This window comes from Drosophila willistoni, chromosome 3R (assembly GCF_018902025.1).
Source record: "Drosophila willistoni isolate 14030-0811.24 chromosome 3R, UCI_dwil_1.1, whole genome shotgun sequence".
NCBI lineage: Eukaryota > Metazoa > Arthropoda > Insecta > Diptera > Drosophilidae > Drosophila > Drosophila willistoni.
In genome coordinates, this window is record NC_061086.1 from 20,175,961 (window position 1) to 20,198,391 (window position 22,431).

The 22,431-nt window shown below is 40.8% G+C and overlaps 1 protein-coding gene across 1 annotated transcript in view; it reads right to left on the reverse strand.

Annotated features, from left to right (window-relative positions):
- LOC6647195 (dynein axonemal heavy chain 10) overlaps positions 1-17,744 on the reverse strand; it is a 33,325-nt gene extending 15,581 nt beyond the window's left edge. The window contains exons 1-26 of the mRNA XM_002070463.4: positions 16,598-17,744; positions 15,670-15,722; positions 15,451-15,574; positions 14,990-15,096; positions 13,896-14,125; positions 12,849-12,997; positions 12,163-12,791; positions 11,914-12,104; positions 11,258-11,852; positions 10,890-11,196; positions 10,441-10,830; positions 9,494-10,382; positions 9,271-9,432; positions 9,025-9,216; positions 8,674-8,965; positions 8,404-8,562; positions 7,531-7,683; positions 6,912-7,130; positions 6,712-6,846; positions 4,826-5,247; positions 4,564-4,759; positions 3,348-3,581; positions 2,785-2,890; positions 2,244-2,364; positions 1,096-1,840; positions 513-1,040 (exon numbers count right to left, since the gene is read on the reverse strand). Of these exons, the coding sequence (XP_002070499.3) occupies positions 513-1,040; positions 1,096-1,840; positions 2,244-2,364; positions 2,785-2,890; positions 3,348-3,581; positions 4,564-4,759; positions 4,826-5,247; positions 6,712-6,846; positions 6,912-7,130; positions 7,531-7,683; positions 8,404-8,562; positions 8,674-8,965; positions 9,025-9,216; positions 9,271-9,432; positions 9,494-10,382; positions 10,441-10,830; positions 10,890-11,196; positions 11,258-11,852; positions 11,914-12,104; positions 12,163-12,791; positions 12,849-12,997; positions 13,896-14,125; positions 14,990-15,096; positions 15,451-15,574; positions 15,670-15,722; positions 16,598-17,270 (8,001 nt within the window). The 5' untranslated portion in view covers positions 17,271-17,744. The remainder of the gene's footprint in view (positions 1-512; positions 1,041-1,095; positions 1,841-2,243; positions 2,365-2,784; positions 2,891-3,347; positions 3,582-4,563; positions 4,760-4,825; positions 5,248-6,711; positions 6,847-6,911; positions 7,131-7,530; positions 7,684-8,403; positions 8,563-8,673; positions 8,966-9,024; positions 9,217-9,270; positions 9,433-9,493; positions 10,383-10,440; positions 10,831-10,889; positions 11,197-11,257; positions 11,853-11,913; positions 12,105-12,162; positions 12,792-12,848; positions 12,998-13,895; positions 14,126-14,989; positions 15,097-15,450; positions 15,575-15,669; positions 15,723-16,597) is intronic.
- Between the last annotated feature and the right edge of the window lie 4,687 nt (positions 17,745-22,431).

Consider the following 22,431-nt stretch of genomic DNA (forward strand, 5'->3'; position numbering starts at 1 on the left):
CCGAGGTTGTAGGTTGAAGTTGACATGGAAGGCGTTGCCGTTGTCGGGAATTTAGTTGTCATAAATGACGTCCAAGTAGTAGTGGTAGATACAAGCGAAGCAGGTGCCAACCACCCACCCAGCCAAGTGGACATCAGTTGGACATTTGTGCAACGTTTTGTTTGATGAAAACGGCACAAAATTGTTGTTAGTCAGCAGAGAGAACACACAGAAGCACATGGAAAATGTGGAAGGTGAAAAGAAAGAGGGGGAAAACGTATTAGTGAAAATTGTCAACAAAGTACAGAGAAGCATCAGGGCAAAGTTGAAATTAGATGTGGGCTGGCCCCACTATTCGAAACTAAGTGAGTGAGTGCGAATGTGCGAAAGTTCAAAGTTGGGATAGAAGGATGTGTCGCTCTGGAAAATGCTTTGTAACATTTCCTTCATTTGCGCAATTTACAAAGTGTCAAACTAAGGACAGGTGACAATTCCAGCTAGTTTTCCTTTTTTGTTGATGACAAAGCAAGTACCTGATCGGGCAGTAGAATGTAACCATCGTTGACCAAAACATGTCTAACAGCCGCATTAAAGTCTGGATAACCGATGCGTGGGCAATCGATGCCAGGAAACAGATCCTTGATGAGACCCAAGAAGAGAGGAACATCTTCGAATATGAATTTGGGGAAATTCATATCGCGAAGTACACGCATAAGAACCACAGCCTCAGGTAGATCCTCAGATTGACGCTTCATTACACCGGCCATGCGGAGTACCGAGTTCAGCGAACGTAAACCCCAATCGTAATGGCACTGCTTTGAGAGTTGAGCCTGCGCCAGGGAATAGAGTACAGTCATCTTCTTGGCCAGCACTTTGGCAGTGAGAAAACCATCCGAGAAAAGTGAGATAAGACAAATTAGTTCCAAATCTGGCTTGATACAGGTCACTGGACGGAAGAGAGCCTTCACAGACTCGGGAAGCTCTGTGCGGCCAGCGTAGCCTGGATTCATCGTAACAAAGACGCCGCATTTGGGATCCAGTTTAATTTCCACACCTTCAAACTGCAAAGAAAAATGATTACCCAGAAAGAGGGAATAGAATATCTTATGTACTTACGACAAAACGTTCTAATTTGCGTATTAAACCATTTCGTATTGTCTGAAGTTGCGTGGATATTACACTAAGCACGGAAATATCAATACGATTGAATTCATCAAAGCATCCCCAGGCACCGCATTGCACCAGACCAGAGAGTATAGTGCCCACTGCACGATAATCCATGCCTTCACCGCAATTGGTGACTACACAGAGCAAACCCATGGCTTTGGCCAAATCTTTGACTGTCTCAGTTTTTCCTGTGCCTGCCGGTCCAGCTGGCGCTCCGCCCAGATTCATCAACAGGGCCTGCGTAATTGTCAAATATATGCGATCTGTGAGCGGAGTAATCACCAAACGTCCATTGAGGCCCATGTACTCGTAGCCATACTCAAAGCTGCCAGAACATTGCAGAACATGCAGATTGTCATAGAATTTGACCCAATAGAAACGCAATTGGCTCTCCCAGCTAAATTCGCTGGCATCTAGAACATTATCTCGAACAAATGTATCGATAATGTCCCTGGCATGGACATCAATGGTACACAGAGCCTTGAACTTAAGGCGATCATTGCGCGAGAGATTGGAACGCACTTTTAGCACCAACTCCTCAATCTGATAGTTATTCTTGTTAAGGAAATCTTTCATGGCACGCATATTGCCATGATTTTGAGCCTGATCGAATGCTTCTTCCACTTCGGCAGTCCACCAAACTTGACTGGCGGCCAGGCCAACCATACCCTGGTAGTTCATTAGCCAATCGGGTCTAGAAAGACATAGGGGAGAGAGAGAGAGCGAGGGAGAAGGAGAAGAGATAGTGAAATCGAAATCGAAGAAAGTGCCCCAATGACTGTCAATTTAATACAATTGGCCATAAATATGCTCAGGCATGCGTTTGGGCTTATACAAAATAATAAATCGCGCGAAATGACAAAATTATACAGTCCGAGACTGAAGTGGGTAACGGAAGTGGGAGAAAAAGAGTCGTTGGAGCCACAATTTAAATCGCTGGCCATAAAAGGAATTGGCTGCTGAAGTGTCAGGCCAGAACAGGCCACTCTCCACACTCTCTTTCTATCTGTATCAATATGTCTGTCTGTGTCTCTTATTGTTCCCGAAAGAAAGGCATAAAATATGTTTTATGCCCATTTCTGACTTTAACCACTTACCTTGAAATTTCCAGATCCGTGCCGAAATCGTAGATGGCCGTCTTGGTTATGAAGCGATTCGAGCGTCGCATTTCATCCAGCACATCGTTCATCCAGTGTTCAACGCGACCCTGGGCGCGGGCTGCCCTCAAAAAGAACAACAAATGGAGTATAAGGGAAAAAAAAGGAAGTCAAAAAAACAATAACCACATAAATAAACCCCAGTTGCCAATATCAATAAGTGTATACAACAATAATAAAATTCAGCAACAACAGCAGCAACAACAACTGAGGCAATCATCTGCAGTCTGATTCCGACTGGCTTCAAATTAATTAAAAGAAATTGGCCGAGCCTCCCAGTCCTACCCCCTCCCTCCCCCTTCAGCCGGGCAGACAATAATGCCATAAAAAAGTTGAATTTTAAAATTGGCAATCAGTGCTGAAATGGAGGGCGGGGAGTCGACGTTGGTTGATGCTGATGGTAATGGTTTGGTAGGTAGTAGGTAGGTAGGTAGGTAGGTTGGTAGACAGAGTATGGTAAATGGCTAGGCATTGTACTTACCAACATGGCGAAATTCCATTACTTCTCCCTCGCTGGATATCATGGCGGTAACAATTGTCTGGCTACCCTCCTTGACCAGCCGCAGTGACTTGATATTGTCGTACATCTGCGAAAAGTCAAATGAGAATTGCAAAATCAATGCAGCAGTTCCCCAACAAAAAAAAAAAAGAAATCATTTTTATTTATAAGCCAAATAAATTCATAAAAATTCGACGAATACAGAGACAGAGACGGAGACTGAGGAGAGCAGCAGTAGGAGAATGAGTATATTCCAAGTGGTCTGCATGTGTTGCAAAAATGGTGTAATTTCCGCCATTCGCCTGGACATTGGCCAGAACGTATAAACAGTGACATTAACTTTTATGACAAGACCTCTCATACAGCTTCTTCCTCCTCCACCTCCTGCTCCAGCTCCTCATCTTCCCAACGCCCCAACATAAAAATAATGTTGGCTGGCAGTTTGGTAAATCTGTTGTTGTCACCCTCTCCGCCACCAACCCCAACCCTCACAGAACCAATCTCCCCCATTAGCATCGACTTGAAAGCATTGTAATAGTACCCACCTTAATGATGTGGTTCTGCACTGCAGATGGCTCACTGCTGCCCAAAATTGAGAGCAACTCATCGGTGGATATGAAATAGAAACGCGGAAAAATGCGACGTTTCGAGTCCAAATATTCGTTTAACGATTTCTGACAATTTTCCAAGCCAATGCCCAAACCTTGGATTTCCACTAAACGTCCGGGTATTGAGCAAAATGGCACCACTAACGGATTTTTGGCACAATCGACCATGATCTGCAATGGAAAATGTATGTGAGGAAGCCAAGAATGTGAGACAAAGAGAGGCTTGATGGCGGCAACGGCCGTTCGAGTAGTAAATTATTATGAAAAGCAATGAGAAACAACAACAAAATATATACAACACAAATACAAATCTAACATATTATTGGAAATGGTCTTAAATACTCTTACACGACACGATGGGGCATCTATGTGTTTCTTAAAGATTAAAGGGGGAAAATGAAAATAACAGAACACAAAGAAACATTTTTTGCCAAAAATTAAGTCTTATTAACTAAGATTCTAAATGAATTTGTGAGTTTAATTAATTAGAAATATTCCCTCAAATTGAATGCAGAAACTGCAAGGACCCAACTCGGATAAGAGAATCAAGTATAACACGAATGTCGAGAGCAAATCAAAATAATAAATCATTTCACAAATGGCATCAAATATGGCGGCAAATGTTACAAATGAAACGTAAAGCAAACGAACCAAGTGGCTGGCAAGGTTAAGTGAAGTTAAGCGCCAAACACAAAGGCAAACATACACACACACACACTCACAAACACATACACATACTGAGCATATTCCAGTAGAGTGTGGAAGGTGAAAGTGCTGAAGCTTGGCTCACTCTGCGTATGTGTAATATGGCCTTAGATATTTCAGTGTGCATATATAGATGTGTGTGTGTGTGTGGGTAGGTCACACAATTACGCATACACAAAGCGGTCGTTTGCATGCGTATTATGTTTACCGTTAAGTAAGGCGTCGCCATATTGTCGGCGCACATTAAATCAACTCAAATAAATTGAGTAGATACTCTATATACACACACACACATTCTTACAATATTGTCTGGAGTTAGCATTATGTGTGTGTGTGCGTGTAATTGGGCCTGGCCAAATAACCACAACCAGCATCTGAAGCAGAATTAGAACAACCAGAACAAACAAACAGAAGTCCTATCCTCATCACCCCATTCTCCACATCTTACCCGACGATATGCCTTGTCAATGTCATCAAATTTGCGTGCCTCCTCTGGCAATTGAGTACGTATATCGCCTCCAATGAATATGCCCTCCAGATATAGCCATTTACGTTGTACCACCAGCCACTCGTCAATGATCTCAGAAATGAGTGCCAACAAACGTTCCCATTTGTTAACAGTCTCCAGAAATGGTCCAATAAATCTGCCCAAAACAACAACATTATTATTACAATCGACATGAAGAATGTATTGTATGAAATAAACTTACTGACTGGCTCCCATGGACTGTAGATTCATGCCATTATCCTCTAATTGTTGCATTATCTCATCGACTGGTCCCAATATCCAGCCACGATCTTCCATGCCCTTGTAATGTTTAATTACCTTAAAGGCCATCGCCGCCCAAGTCTCTTCAACGGCCCGAACACCTCGTTCAATTTGCAACTCCTTGATGGCATTCGTTAGTATTTGTTCGGCTATTTCCTGATATTTATGCAGCTGCATGCCAAACATATTTTCCAATGTAAAACGAGCCGGTGACATATCGAAATGTTGTCCGGTCTTCTCCATCAGTTGAAGCCAATGGCGTTCACGCAAAGCTTCATGTTTCAGACTGACCATCAGGGGAACTGTGCCCTTGAATTGCTTCATATGCAATTCCAATTGCTGGCCCACGGGCAGCTGTCGCACCTGAAATGTGGGAGAGTGGTTAGTTAACGCCAGCAGAAGCTGCAGCAGCAGCAGGAACAGCAGCAAATCAGTTGAAACAATAGTGCGGTTGCCTGGTGCTGGTTGCCGCATTGAATTATGACGAACGCGCATGCTGTGGCCAGTGGTTTTTGGTTTCGGTTAGATGGTTTCCGTTCGTGTTATTGTTGTTGTTATTGTCCCCAAAAAGCGCAGTCTGTTTGCCTGCCCCAACCGGCTTGCTCTCTTATTCTCTTCCTCTCTATCACTTTTACAGTGTCGACTGTCTGCTGTCTATTGTGTTTGCGCATACAAAATGCATGGGCATAAATTCAATAGCAACACCAACATTGGCTTGTCAACAAGTCCTGGAACAGCCGTTGGCATTTTAATTATTTTCAATATTGAACAAATTGATTTACATTTTGAGGACACACACTGATTATGCACAAGCATTTGACTACTTGCAATACACACACACACACAAACACACATACAGTTTGTTTGGGATTTGGTTTTTAGGGCTGCCGACCCAAATCTCTGCAGATAAAAACTGCATTAAAATACATATAATATATGCCCTCCGATTATATTCAAATTTATGTATATTAATCGAAAAATGTAATGAAATATTTGAGATTCTAATCAACGTATAGTGTTGGAAATACTGCACCACCCTGCACCCCTGCACATACCCCACAACAGCTCTCACCGAATGAGTCGGACCTCTATACGTCGCACGTTCAAGTTCGTTTGTATTATGGCTAAAAGTTTTTATACTGAGACGGTAAAACTTTTTGGACAGCGAAATTCTTCAGAAAACTTGTTAGTGAAGTAAATAAATCAATTTGTCATAATCAGTTTAGGTGCAAAATTTTGTCGCTGTAAGGCGTGGCCCAAAGTAAATTTCACTTTTCATCCTAAAGGAAACCTAAAGACCACGCCAAAGTATTAGACGTGGATATGTTCTATAAATTGGAGATGACTGTGCGTTTAAAGACAGGAAATTTATGAACAGGAAGTCTATTTAAATCGATTAATTATCTAACCCCGAAATCTAAATTTTCTAGACGCGAGCGAAACCCTTTTAATAATTTAAATATATTAATCTAATTATGATTTACAGTCTTTATATTGATTATTCCATTAAGAGGCAACAACTCTTGTCTAAATCTAGGCTAGGAACTTCTTATTTGAATTAACATTAATCAATTTTGTGTAGCAATGTCGCCTTTTTTATTACAAAACTCTTCTGCTTAAGGGAAGAGTATAAACGCGGTCGTGACCTTAAAAATTCATTAGACATGCGTTTTCCACTTTTGTTTTTGTTGTTTTTTTTTGTTTTTTATGAAAATTCAACCAGGCTAAAAACCAAATTAAATAAGGAAAAAAAAAACTTTGCTTAATTGGCAAAGTTTTCGACCATAGCTAAACGGCTCTTTTTGTTGAAAGGAAAGCAGAACTTACCGGCTTGGGTAATTTCCGGAATTCCTTTAAATAGCTCTCAACGCCCTCGGTCAAGACAGTGGGATCCAAATCGGCCCACAAGGTCTTGGCCCAGCCTTCACGTCCATTCTTTTGTGCCTTGTACAGTTTGTAGATCTAAAGATGTAAATAAAGCGTTTTAGTATTCAAGGAGGTTCAATAAAAATATGTTTCCGCCTAACCTGCTGCAATCCCTCAAATTCGGTCTGAACTCGTCCAAACTCATGGTAATCCATCATGGGCATATCAAAGAGACGTTCCGCATTGGCCAGCTCTTGACGACGATCCTCACGCTCGCTGATTTTATGACCATAGGGATCCATGAGACGTACGCCACGTTCCAATTCGGGACCAACAGAGCCGGGGCCATTCTCATCCCAATCTTTGATGAATTCCGCCAACTGTTCAAATAGGTGTGAAATAACGAATGGTTAGTGCAGCGTGAATGTTATCATCACCACCACCCCGTCTCTATTTTTTGCCCATTCACGCCCTAATTCAAATAATAAACACTTCAAGTTAATTCATTTTACGCTGTCGTCGCCGCTAACAATTGACAATAATGGTTGAGCGCACGGAAAAATCCAATTAAAATGCCATTGAAAGGAAATAATAATGGAAGGAAACAAAACGGAATTGCAGAAAGCAAAGCGAAACGAATAAACGGAAAGCGGGCAAAAAAAAGGAGGAAAGGGAAAAGCCAACAGCAACAGCAGAGAAAACCCAACTGACGCTAAATGGCGGAAATGCAAAGTCGGCAAGGACTGGCAGGACGTCCTTTTGTGAGGCTTGACAACTTACATCATCGTAGAAGACTTCGATTTCCACGGAAGTCATATCTGCGAATTTCTGCTTAATTGGTTGCAGCTTCTCCGAGCGATACAATGCCGATAGGAACAGTCGCTTCCAGCGTTTCTCCAGGTGATGGGCCATCAGCATGTCCTCGTAAGGGAACTGCATAAAGTCAATTCGAGAAAGAAAAAGAAATAGTAAAAATTCTTTAATTATATCAGAGTGCAAATAATAATCAAGAAAAGTGTGGCACACACACAGAAGTTGGCGGAAAGCAAAAAAAAAAAAAACCATAGCATAGCTTTCAGGGCCGCAGCTACATACATAAATTTTCATTTGCTTTTGCGCTTTGAATGCATTCATTAATTTATATAAAATGCAAGTTAATTCCATTTTGTCTGGCCAAGAAAAAAGTAAAACTAAACGGCATTGTAACATCGATTGGCATCAATAAATGAATGAACCATGGAACGAATCCAAAATGGCTGGCAAATGTATAACCCATACGCAGCATTGTCCATCGAATCGATCCGTTACGCTTTTGAGGTGGAGCATTTACTGCATTTATGTAACCAAATGCGGAAAAGCCATTTTCAAATGGCACTGCCCACTGATGCCAACGGGCTACCAAATATGCATATGTAAACAGAAACAGCGTGGGCTCTGAACCTGACCACAGCGCTATTTGAGAGGATTTTTTGGAAAAACTGCTCATTTGAATACACAAATAAGCATCGAGTTTAGCAACTCGCATTAAAGCTGAAAATAGGTATTAAGAGATTGTTTTCTGGCAAAACCGGAAAATGGTTATAGAGTAAAAGCAATAGCCAGCTACCATTACTATTAGACACGCATACACACACACTTCATTTCAGTACTCACCATAATCTCATGTTCGCTTAGCACCGTAAATGTCTCTTGCATTTCATGTATCTTCTGCTCATTGGTAAGAGTTGTTGACTGAATGGTGGCAACTGTTTGCATGACAAGCTTAAAGTCCTCCAGTTCGCGTGTAGGCTTATTGAGATTCATGCTGAGAGTCTGTGTAGGGAGAATGAAGGTTTTTTTTTTTGCATTTGCAGATTGACTTGGCAATGAGTGACTGGCTGTGACTGAACGGTTGCATCTGGTGGTTGCAGTGGTGGTACTCACTTTGATTTCGTTTCGCATTGCCCTCATGTTCTCGTTGACATGCCGCAACAACTCCTCGCCCAATATGGTGCACCATTCCTGGGCATGTTGGGTGATGCTGTCCAGCAATGGCTGCAAATTTATGCGCACACACTTCACATCCTGATACTTGCGCATGTTGGCCATATCTTCCACAATGGCCGAGTAAAATGTAAATTTCTCATCGATTTCGATAAGCGTCACTTGGCGTTCAACAAATTTTTGGCATATTAGATTCTTTTCGTAGGCCCACAGATTGAAATACTTGCGAAATCTGCAAAAATACATAGAGTACATTGATAGGAAGTTAACATTGCTTAGTAATCAACCCACTGGACAACGAATCCTCTTGCTTCGTTAGCTATTTTGGAAGCTAAATCGTGTATGCTGATAATTAGTTCGACAATTGCAGAATTTTGCATAATATCCTCGTAGAAGGTATAATTGAATTTCCATTGTGTACCAGTCTCAATGGGTGGACAATTAACACATGTCCCTGCCATCCAACGGGTAAATATCTGCAGGCTATATCAGAGAATTAGATATTTACGGTATAAAAGAAACAAACTAAAAACTCACCGCGACAAATAGTCTTTTGCAGCAGTTACAATTATATTCTGTAATTCCTGGACAGAGGGCTCCAAAACAATTTCTGACATCAAGAGGACTGCATTGACCTCAAACATAGGGCTATCCGAGAGCAATCGATTGATATAACATTTAAGATTCTGAAATGTCATGCTATAAAGAAATGAAATCTAGCTTAGATGATAATTCTCAGGAATAATCTTATCACTCTTACTCAACAATACACTTGAAAGTCTCCTCCTCCCAAAATTTATAGTAAGTTCGCATCTTTTCAGATCGACCAGTAAATGTGCCAAGGACCAAACTTTCTAATTTAATTAGAACAGGACCCAATGAATCGTATAGTTTCTTCATTTGAGCTGCTTTACGATTACGCGATGCTTCCAAGCGCTCAAAATAGCCCTGACATTGATAGATTTCAGTGCCGCAGGCTTGTTGTTCCTTCTTCTCCTCATCGGGCTCCTCCTCAGCTTGATAGATGGTAATATTTTCACCGCCACTTGAAACAAAATTTCGTATCGTTGATGATGTTCCTCGCGTAGCGGACTGGGTACGGGATCGTCTGAAATTTATACTTGGTGTGGCCGATTCTTGAATTTCGTCGTCGAGATTGAATAAATTGTAAGCTTTGATCATTTCAATGCGGTTTCTCAGATCGACGCGTATGAAATTAATTTGAGCAACAATTGAAGTCAATTTGCGCAACTGAGAATTGACTTGGTCACAGAATTTGGCAATATTAAATGATATCCAACTGTAACGTCCCACACCCATTTGTATATACAATTCGGTGTCGTAGATATGATCGCGCAAGAAGATCACCTCCGAAAGCGACAAATTGCCAATGATTTTGTTATATCGCTCTATTACTTCCGTTAGTTTCTCATAGTCATTGAAAAGTAGATTTTTCTTCATGATGGCCGTGCGCAGAACAGCTGGCAATTCAAAGCCAAGATGCTCAAATAATTGTCCTTCGAACATTACATCGAATATTTCGCGATTGAGATTAACCACAAAATGCATGTCATATTCAATAAGAACTCTATCGCCCACAAGCTCACGCCAAGTGGGCAGAAGACGCTGAGTTTCAGCACGAACAAGCACTGAAAAAGATGGAGAGTCTCTTTATAGACACTATCAAAAACTATTAAGTAAACTTACATTCGCAAATCTTGGCATGCTCCTTATCTTGCGCTTTAATATCCCTAGCCTTTCTATCCTTTATCAGTGATAGAAAAGCTATGCATTTCTGCAGTTGTACATTGCCATGCCTTGTCTTGCTCACCATCCACATAATCATGGCAGTCAGGACAGTGAATCTATTTATACGACACATAAAACCAACTGGGCCCGTGTCGCCAACGTCTACTGTGTCCTCTTCTGTATCAGCATCTTCCGAAAAATTATAAGACTCAGCCAAACTCATTGTGCCCTCTGACTGCACATTGGCTAGACTTAGCATTTGGCTAACACCATGACGAGAGCCAGCTGTATTCAAATTGTCTCGTGGCTTGGCTTTTAAAGTCTGCGAGGCTTCAGCAATAGCGTTCACTAAAGATATATATATGATATATGAGCATCACACAAAAGAAAGCATCATATGAACCTACTTGTATCTTCTCGGCAGATGCGGATGCCCAGTATATTAGAGCGATTCGTGTGATTTATAATATAGGTGGCCGATTGTATATACTTTTCAAATAGCACTTTCTCAAACTGGAACATTACGGCCATCAATTCGAAATACTGTTTAAACGATGTGCGTTTTAAAAAACTATTCGCTAATGCCGGATCGTCTTCGATAGATTTAAAAGCTAGCACCGATTTCTTGAGTTTGCGTCCAAGTAAACGAGACCAACAAATGGCACTAATCTTTGCAGGCTGATGCTTGGCCATTGGTGGAGTTTTGCGATTGTTCTACAAGATAAAAAGGAATTCAAGTCACTCAAGAGTTCAGTTTCAAACAAAAAAAGCTTACCAAAAATACAGTCTCTACAGCATTGATTTCGGTTACAAAATAACGTAAAAGATTTTCATGTTTTGTGGCCACAAACTCTTGCAGACTTTGACGTGTGTCCAGAGTGCTGGCATTTGTAATTAATTGAAGACCCTTCTCTGATGAAAGCAATGAATTTATACTCTGATCAATCACCATTTTGGCTTCAATTTCAAGCACTTCTAAACGCCGATTAAATTGTTCCAGCGAATATTCCCAATTCTCCCAGTTACTGGGCAGAAACATATCATAATCCACACTGCGAATCAGCTCATCCAACATTCGATAGACTTTACGCATTAAATTATCCACAATTGAAGGATCGGCAATCAGAGCCTTGAGACGATGACCAAACAGATTCTCATATTGAATAAAAACGCGTCCTATATAGGCAATATCTACGGCCACACGATGTATGTGATTGACTTCATTAAACAGAGCCACTCGATCGAATTCCCAACGGGAACCAGCACCAGACTCCTCAATGTGCTGGCGACTCAGTTTGTATGCCTGCTTCCAGCAGCGCAGTAAATTGGCGCAATTGGTGGCCGTTTCATGGGTGTAAGTAGCCGAATAGCTAAGATAGAGTAAGCCGAGTTAATTCGTTTAATTAAATTGTTATTAATGTGCTTACTTACCGAAAAATATTATCAAAATTAATGATGTTTTTCACCTTCTGGACAAAAACATTCGAGATCTGACAGAGTAGCACCTGCATTTCAGGATCACGACAAAAATAACTAGACATGGTCCAAATGTGTCGTAGTCCAACCATTATATTGGGTATTTGGAGTACAGTCATTTTGAAACTCTCATAGCTTCGAATTTTCTATAATAATAACAATTAGTTGATAAGCAATTCTTTTTCAATACTCTCAAGGACTCACCTCCAAGTAGTCTGTGATTGTGCCTAGATAATCAGAGTTCTCTTTGGCCAACTTGAAGCGCTCTTGTGTCTTTTCCAGAACAGCTTCCCATTCGGGAAGAATTTTGGACTCATCGTCGGCCAGACGTTGCAACACTGCGACAACAAAATCAGTTTTCAGCTGCTCCAAAGTACCATAGAGTTCAAGTTCCATTTTATGCCAATATCGATACTCAGCCATGGGGGTAAATTCATCCAATTTGGTGTCTTTGAGAGTTTTCATGGTTTTAGTTAAATATTTCATCCATCCGCTAACAACATCTTCTAATTGGGTTGTAGTGTATGTGGGAATTAAGTCAAGTTTCTTGGGATCGACGGGTATTCGTACGATCGCATCTTCAAATTCGGTAGCCTCTTGGCCGGGCATTACATACGATGAGGGCAAATTGAAAGCCCAGACAATGTGATTAATAGTCCAGGCGATTTCCTTATCGAATTCGTCAATCTCTTTGAATATCAGCTTCTGTATGGGATTAACACGTGGCGGTGTGGCCTCTTCGGCTGCATGTTCTGCCGCGACCTTGGCCTTGGTCTCAGTAAGTAACTTTTCCCATCGCTCACCTACTGTCAGCCGTTCTGGTTTCTGATCCTCTGCAATTGACATAGAATATATTGAAATATTTAATTGACTTTAAAATTCAACCTCACCTTCTTCCTCGGAGGAGGAGGCTGCCTCTACCACAGGCTTTTTCTCGTGCTCGCCTTCTTCATCATCACCATCCTCATGCTCGGCATCGGGTACAACGTTCTTGGTTTTATCCTGCTTTTTAGACATGGCCTCCATCTCCTTTTGCTTCCTGCGCACAAAAGGGATAAACAGACATATACAAAAATCAGCAAACAAAATTAAAGGCGCGCTTAATGAAAGCTGATAAGCGAAATGAGCTACAAATACGAGTGCCAACAACAAAGAATGCTAACAAAGGATGTACCCGAGACCCCCCCTCATCACCACCACCACCTCCTTTTTCTCTCGACTACTTCGAATTCAACTCTGACTCCATCTACACTGGTATTTTTTAATCTGCATGCCTAACCGAGAAAAAAAAACAGCGACGACAAAGAATAAAGAACGGAATACAAAAAAAAAATGCCAACGGTCAAGTGGCAATCGCGAGAAGGCAATGAAGGGTCCACTGCAGGCTAGGATGAATGAGACGCGGCGGTGGCCAGGATGTGCCATAAATGTTGGGCTGCCAAACAAATGGAAAATGGCCAGAAGACAACAGGGACAGCTCCGACACTACCACCGCCAACGACGACGACGACGACGACGTCGACGGCGATGGTGGCGCCGCCGTTGATGGCAGCATGAAATCCGATTAAAAATAAAAATTTTCTTATCGGATGTGCTGTAATTTATGTGCGAAAAGGGTTATGCAGGACCCATCGCCGTCAAAAAACAAAAACAGCAACAATACCAACAAGAAAAAAGGAACTGTAACCGCTTCGATGGCAACCAGCGATAAACGCAAAACAAAGGCAAACAGCAAGAATGAAAGAAAAATCAAGCGCTCACAGTTGGAGGCACAGTCGTTGCCGCGGCTCCAGTAGCATGAAACCAATAAAGCGCGGGAGCAGTGCCTCCAACTACCTACTTCTCGTTCCCTTTTCCCGCCTGACAGCTTCCTGCAATCAACCCCTAGCCCAACCAGCGAAGCGAATGCCGCATTGCCTTTGTTAAAAGTTAAATACTTTTGTTGTTTAAGCGCTTTCAAACGAAATTCCGATGGTTTGGATAGCTCCAATAGACCCGGTCCCGATTCCTTGGCCTCGCTCGAAATATCCTCGCCAGCATCCCCAGCAGCGCCAGCTGCACTACCAACTCCACCATCGCCTCCGGCTTGGCCATCATAACTGTCCATTTGTTGGGTATCCGTGGTGGTCGGTTCGCGAAATTGAAATTGATAGGCGCTTCTGTAAACCTGCAACACACAAAAAATAAAAAAAAAGCTTAAAAAAAATATAGAAACAAAGAACGAAAACTGGGCAAATTTCATTCATATGGAGTGAAGTGTATGCTGAGTGAGAGCCAATGCCAATGCCAGTGACTGGGCCTGAGCCTGAGCTGGGCTTGCGGTTCGCGTAGACTCTCTAATTGATTTGCCGCGTTGATTTGACGAAAAACTCTGATTTTCCAACAAAATTTTCCAATTTATTTTCATGCAAAAACCAAATATTATGGCAGCAGCAGGATCTGCTTTCGCTTTGCTCTTACTGACCCACTCTCCCTCTCTATCTCTCTCTCTTTTTCTGTGTGTGGCGCGCTTTGCACAACAGACCGCAAAATTTGCAAAGCTGCCAAGTCTTTGATTGGGTGGGGTCGACTTGTTATACAAGGTCGGGGACCAGCCTAATGGAAACCGCAGCACATTTTGAGGCTATGATGAAGCAATTTGCCCGCTTAAGGCTTTGTAGGCGTGACACAACTCCCTACCATGGGCCAACCACCACCCATACGACTTGAAAATCACTTCTGCCATGCAGTGAAGCGTAAAAATCTTGCGGCAAAGTGCGGGCATTTTGATAGATGACTGCCTTGTTTTTGGGAATTAATTACAATTCGTCACAACATTTTGTTTTGCGGTCGGCAGCAACGATGGACAAACGATGGACGAGAAGACGCTAACGCTGATGCTGACGACAACGACAAAGGCTTTTGAAACAATGGTCTTAAGGCCATTGATTGATTGAATAACGTTTTATGGTGTGTGAAATGAGTGAAAAAGGGCGAAAATTTGAGTGATTTTGGATTAGGTGTAGCGTGCATTCAAGAAACGTATACTTACCACATTGAGGTCCTCACGCAGGGAATCGATCAATGAACCGCGTATGGTTCCCAATACAAAGAGTGAAGGCATTTCAGCAAAACACTGCGCTATTTCATTGAACCAGGCTGTAACATGGCAAAGGAATAAAAGAAAATTAATACACAAACTAATAAATAAATGAATAATAAAAAATATTTATATATATTTGACTCTGAAAAGCTGTTTCATAAAGATAATGGGAAATTCAATAAAAAGAATAGTGAAAAAAAATAAATATATATAATATAATTAAAGACTAAGCGACAAAAGTCCCCAAAAGTATGCTGAGAATCTCAAAGATGATCTCAAAATTGTTCACTTTTAATAGCCAAGTAAAATGTGTAAGTACAAATAAATTTGTGAATCCTAAAAGAATGGTAGAAATTCCAAAACGAAACTAACCCGTTTGCTCAATTCATGATTAATTTACTCTTACTTACGTATCTCGCGACGGTTTTTTCGCACTATGTAAACATAACGAATTTTAGGATCGAAATTTGCCGATTGCATTTCACCAAAGTGACAATGAAGTAATGGAGTCTTGACATAAGCTGGCACCAGTTTCTATATAAGAAAAAAAATCCATGTTTTATAATGAAAATGCGATTAGTGACAAAAAAAAAAGAAGAATGATAATTTGCATAGAATTTCGCACTTACCTTAACCTCCACATAGACGGGTACATAAATGCTCTTTTTCTTCGTTTTGCGACCTGTCGTGAATTGAGTTTGATGTGATGCATGGGGTGTGGGATGAAAAGGTTGGGAAGGAAGAGAATGGAAAAGGATTGTAAAGTGCATTAGCAACCAATGCAAGGCAAATGGGTGTGTCAAATCCAAGTGGAATGAATTGCAACTCTGTGTGACTGCGATTTAGATTGACGTGAGTGAACAAAGTCTCCTCTGCATTGTGGCTAACTTTCGCCAGAGAATTTCGCGTTTTTGCGGATCCCATTTCAAATGCAATGAATGAGCCCAAAAAAGTTAACTATTATCTTTGCGCCACGCTGGGCGCAAAATCAAATGAACTGCATCTGAAAATGGGACTACCGACCAACGAGATGGAGAGAGAGAGAGAGAAAAGGGTGGCCGAATTCAAATTAAAAGTTACAAAAGAAATGAGTTTTCAGTCGCTGAAGAAGAAAGAGGAAAATGAGCCCCTTAAATATTTATGATGTGATGTGGTGCGGCCGCGTGAATGTGAATCAAAGAACGTGGAGAAAGATTTGCGTTTGATATTAACTTGGACGGAGCTAAAAATTTATGCGATGACCAAAAAGAAGAGTAAAAAAAGAAAACTTAAAATATAAGAAATTACTTGAAATGCAGTGAAAAACTTTTGAAATTAAAATGGTTGGACAGAAACAAAAGAAAGTAGCACACAAAGAACGGACAAAATGAAAATAAATGAGAAAAAAAAAATGGAGGAAAAGATGAAGCGTCATATATTTACCGTTTTCCGTATCAGAGCTGGCTGCTAGAGTTCGACATGGATGAAAGACAATGAGAGTTGTGAGGAGTTGAGAGCAAGAATGTGTGATGCGATGTGATGAGTGGGGATGAGTGTGTGTCCAGGAACTCTACTTACGTGAACGCTTGGAACGGGCCGAGCTTTTGCCGCTACCCGCCACAGTGGTTTCTTCTTCGCCTTCCAGTTCACCTTCCAGATCGGCATCGGTGGTCTCGCCACCCGTATAAGTGGCGTCCGGATCTGTTATCTCCAGTTCAGTGCCCGATGGACGTCCCGAATCTGTTTCAATGGCCGACTCTTGGCCACCCTTTTTGCGTCCTTTGGGGCCGCCAGCGGCTTTTGCCGAAGCTTTACCGCCAGCTTTGCCATCACCCTTGCCCTTTTTGCCCTTGGCTTTCTTGTCGACAACCGGTGGCGGTGGTCGTGGCACTTCCTCCAGCACTGTAATCTCCTCTTCAACCAACTTGTCATAGAATGTACGCCATACAAACATCACCACACAATCCAGATCGGCCTGGCGTTCATAGCGCTTGCGAAAAAATGTATTGACAGCTTCCTCATTTTTGGCTATCAAAGTGTTTACATGTTCGGGCTCAAAAACGCCTAAAGAATTGGCAATAATCGTCTTTAGCCAAATGATACGCGGCTCATCGTTGCTAATGGATCCCACCGAATACTGAGCTGAGTGACTCTGACTCTGATTATCATAGCTGCTGCTTTGACTTTCTTTCGGATTGATATGTGATGTATTTGAGGATAGATCCACAGGTACAACGCGAACCTGCGACATTTGTAGGTGCTCCGGTGCTTTCCTTATTTGACTTTGTTTTCCACTCTCTCTCTTTGCTTGTTTGGTTTCCCTCTTCAAATGGCAACGACAACGACAGAATCTTCGCGCGGCTGCACATCAAACGAGGCTGCGGTGGCAAGAAGCAGGAGCAGAAGTAGTAGCAGTAGAAGGAGCAACTGATTGCTCCTCTTTCACCTGCTCGTTGCTTTTTGTTGTACTTTCAATCAATTTCAGTTGCCGTTGCTCAGTTCGTTTTCGTTTTCGCGTTTGCCTTGCCCCTTCTTGTATGCCTGTGTGTTTGTGGGTGTATGTGTGGGTGTGTATGTGCGTGTGTGTGTGTGTGTGTGTGTATGCTTGTGTGTGTTTACTTCTGGGCGTCTGGCAAATCCTTTTGTGTATCCCAGGACAACACAGTTGCGGCTGTGGCCGAATACAAACGCTTTTGAAATGTTGCACACGTTTGGGAGAAGTTACTTGTTCAATTTGTTAGGTTGGGTTTATGGAAAATATTTCATTTCCGTTTTCAGTTATTTCTTTCTCTCACATCAACATTTTTTGTTTGTTTTTTCTTTCTATTTTTTATACACATATATATATATATTATTTATTTTCATAGCGTCACTTTGATTTTCAGTTTAAACTCGGCGACTAAAGTTCCGTTCTGTTCTTGCCTGTTGTTATTGCTGTTGGTGTTGCCTTGGTCGTGGTTGTTGTTGCAGTTGTTGTTGTTGGGTTGGTTAGCAACCAACAACTCGAGTTAATATGATTTTTGCCGCTTTGCCTTACTCTATTCCTTCCACCTGTCAGTTGCAGCAGCAGCAACAGCAGTTTGCCACATGCAACAATGCAATGGCCATGGAATAAAAGTGTTGCCTGCTTCTGGGCGCATGCCGTTGCGTAAACAAAACACGCAGCACTCCGGCTTCGACTTAATGGCCATGCACATTAGCAACGTGCCAGGGACGTTGCCACCGCTGCCGCCTTTGCTGCTGCTTCTGTTGCCTTTGCCAACCCGTCAGGTCAAGTAGCTAGCGGGTAAGTAGCCTGGAAACGTGGTCGCTGGCTCAATAACGATATACAAAAAAAAAAAAAAAATAAAGCATAAATAGAAATATTTACACAGCAACGTCAATACACACAGCAACGATGAGAAAACCAGAGGAGAAAACTAAAAGCGATATAGAGAGAGAGAGAGACAGAGCGAGACAGAGAGCTAAATGAATAATAAACTTTGCCATTAGAAACTGCAAAAAGCCTTCAGATAAGTGGTTTACTTTGATTTCACAGATCAGGACAGACCAGACCAGTCAATCAAAGTTTAACCTTTTTGCTTCTTCAGTCGTACATAATAAAGTAAAATCAGTTTTATATCAGCTAAGAAAATTGCATTTCACTAGTGACTCTTCGTTCGATTAAACTAAAAAAAATGTTTAAAAATAGTTTTTAAAATTATCAAACTTTCTTGTCTGTGGAAAAATAATATATTCTGTACGAGCTCAGTGACAGTTAATCTGTCATAAATTCCGATAACCTATGCAGAAGTGTTGTAATTTGATTAAATTACTATGTAGTCTTGATCTCTATGATATTATAAACTTTAAAGATCTTCTATTTTATGTTAAGCAAACTCCTACCTGCTATCAGTAAAGAAAGTTACTCCTAATAAAAGAAATTATTGAGAGATGAACCAATATTAAACAGGTAAATGCATAGATAATTTAGTCTCAATTTGTTTGCTCAAGTTTAACGATTATTTAAATTGAAGCCACCTCCATTTTTTTTTTTTAAATATTAAGCAGCTTGGTTTAAATTGAAAAGGTGGTGAAAAGAAATTATTATGTGTAAGCTAATATCTATTTTAATAAGTTGACAGTCAGATACTTATTGTTGATATTAGCTGAAGGCTATGATGGCTTTGAGTTTCATCTGCGGGTTGAATTCAATACTAATTGAAATAAATGAACCTTTTCGTGTCCTCAGAGTCAACCAGCCAGCAGCTTCAGCAACCAGCAAATAGAATGTTGAAGTAAACAGGCAACAGATACACATTGAATTGGCACCCAAGGCGACGGCAACATCATTAAAATGCATGGTTCAAACGGTGCGTATACTTAATATAGATTGGAGTGGCAAATAACAAGGCCGGGGAGGTGACATAAGAGAGGGGTATTCGTTCATTTGTTTGTGGCGGTTGTGTAATCTTTATGCGCCATGTTTTTATTTGTATTTATTATTGCGTCGCTTGACTTTGCTCTGCAGCAAAGACATAAGGAAGGTTTGTTCGTTTGCTTTGCAGGTGAAATGCTCCACGCATTTCGCGAAATGAGAATTTATTGACTTCGTTCAGTGCATACTGTGTGGGTGTGTGTGTGTGTGTGTGTTTGTAAATGTCTCTGTTTACGTAGCGTTGTTTCCGCTTGAGTCCCACCTATCCTTTTGCTTCCCTATGCGTATTTATCTACGTCACATGAGTTTGATAAACATGCCACATCTCTGACTTCGTAAGACAACTTTGCGCTTTGTTTGCATTTGTGCTTAATAACCTCTGAACGTTGCCAGGCGTATAAGAGACAGAGATACTAAAATTGACTTCAACTTCCATGGAAGAGAGCATTGATTTGCGTCGATAACATTTCATAATTAAAGCGAAATATGCAATAAGCTGGCACTGCATCAAAGCCACTCAAATACTACTACTACTCAACCGAAAAATTTCTCATTCATTGCATCTGCAAAATGGTCTGACGCTTGCTAACAAAGCCACATTAGTATTATCAGAAAATTTTTCCAAGTGTTCGATTGTGAGTGAGTTAAAGCAGTATATTGAGCAGTAAGACGGCCTTTCAACCATGTTAATTAATAAACGTAGTCTACTTAAACGGCATTTTCTGAAACACCCAATTGCTGCTGCTGCTGCTACTGCTGTATGGTTGTTCCAACCACCAGGAGGCATAACCACAGCAGTTCAGTTCAATTCAGTTCGAATGCAATTTTATTCTCGACAAAGGCCAGTTAGATTACAAACGCATTGAGGCAATGCTGCATACCATACGGGTGGAAAGGGAAGGAACTGCAATCAGAACTGCCAGAGATTGCAGGCTTTGCGGCCATTTAATGAGTGGACGCTTCAAGAGCTTCAGCATCAGCATAACCCAAGCGATTCGATACTGACCTCTTTCTCTGACCAAACCAACTCCATTAGGGAGGGAGCTCTTTTTGTCTATCTCTTTCCCTTGTTTCGCTTTGATCTAAACATTTGCCAAATACCGCATTTTTGAAGTAATAAAGCTCTGGACCAAGGCCCAATGAGTGTTCGCATGTGTTCATGTGTTTGTCTGCCTCCGTGTGTGTTTGTAAAAGAACTTTACTGTGTATGCATGTGTCTGATTACACCATATAACAGAATTTCAATCTTTTCCTTTTGCTTATGCAAATATCAACCTTCATAACCTTCTCTTTATCAATCATTCATATGGCAATTAAAAATGTTTGAAAATAAAGCTTTAAGAGCTTAGGTTAACTTGTTTATGCAAAATCTAGTGGAATTCCCAAAACCCGTATAGGATGGGATAGAAGAAAAAAAAACTTTTGAAAATGTCTGAAAATATAATAAAGGGAATAAGATAATATATGTATATTTATTTTATCCAGTCGCTTGCTTCTGCTTATTACTTTCCAATTCCAACAATTTTACAATTTTATTGAAATTTTTTAAGCACCTAGTAAATTGTATTACTTTTATTTGAGGCAATCACTCGGAAATTTCAAGAAATGAAGGGGTAATCGGTTTTGAAAATCGAAATATAACTATTTCGTACATTTTAGTATCTAAACTAATAAATTAACTTGTTGTGCAGTGTAACCAAAAAGCCTATTAGACCACCACTTCACTAGATATAAAGCTAAATGCCCTTTTAGAGGACTGACCAATTAACAGAGTTGCTCCCTCCTGCCAAGCCAAATGATTTCCTCTACTAACATTTTCCATCAGCAGCTTAATCAAAATGTGTGTCTACCACAATATTAACCTAAAACGGCAGCTAGTCAGCAACTAGAGCCAGCATCAGTCTCCCTCTTACCCCGTCCTCTGAAAATTCCATCGTGCAAAAGTCAAAAACTTTTTGACTGACTCAAGTTTTATCATATTTTTGCACCAAACCAAATCTCAGCCAGAAAGTAGGAGAGATAGAGACAGAGAGTCTCGGTTCAATTTGCATACAGAGTTTGAGCATTATTTTTATTTACCTGATTCAGCGCTGATTTATGATTTTATCGTGGGGGCAAAAAAAAAAAACAGAAGAGAAAAGAAAACGCGCACAGGCAAGTGAGAGTGATGCTGGATTTGAAGGAGAGTAAGTGGAGCTTGCTTGCAAAATTGAAATGCAAACGTGGTCTGGTGGTAGTTCGGCTTTTGGACTTCCAGACTTTGGGCCAGCGAGTTTGGGCCATGGAGTTGAGTTGTTTGTGTATTCCATTGCGTTTGCCATAACTCAAAGCTGAAGCTTTGTTGCTTACCAATTGCTTTGGCGTCACGTGTTTTCATTTGACGCCTTTCGTTTTATGCCAAGTGCTTGAAAGGAAGTCGCTTCGAGCTCGGAACTCTTGGATGAGTTGTCACGTCAACGGAATTCGCAGGCGACGTCATTGACTCATAAATAATATTGCAGAGATGGTGGAGTATGGCATTAAAAAGACAGAGACACAGCAGATAGTGCATGAGGAAGAGAAAAAGAAGTGATTTCAGATGAAATCAATTGCATTGATAAATTTTTGAGACCCAAAGCCAAATCCAAAGAAAGAAATTCCGTATATATTTGATGAAAAGTTAAAAAAAAATAAAGAAAAAAAATGATAGAATCAATTGGTTTTTTTCCTTGCTTTTTCTACATTGAACAGCAAATATTTGCTTTAATTTTTTTTTAAGTCTAACAATGCAAAGGAATTTTTATCGAACAAATACACTTAAACTAAACATAAACTGAAAGGAATCAAATTTAAATATTCATTGCTCTTTCAGCTAAATTCAACAAATAGTTGCTATATCTGCCATATACCAAAAGTTGGCAATATTTTGATATTGTTTCAGAACTATAGTACTAATAAATTTATAAAAATAGTGTATATTTCGTTTTGTCTAGCTTGGACGACTAATCTATATGGC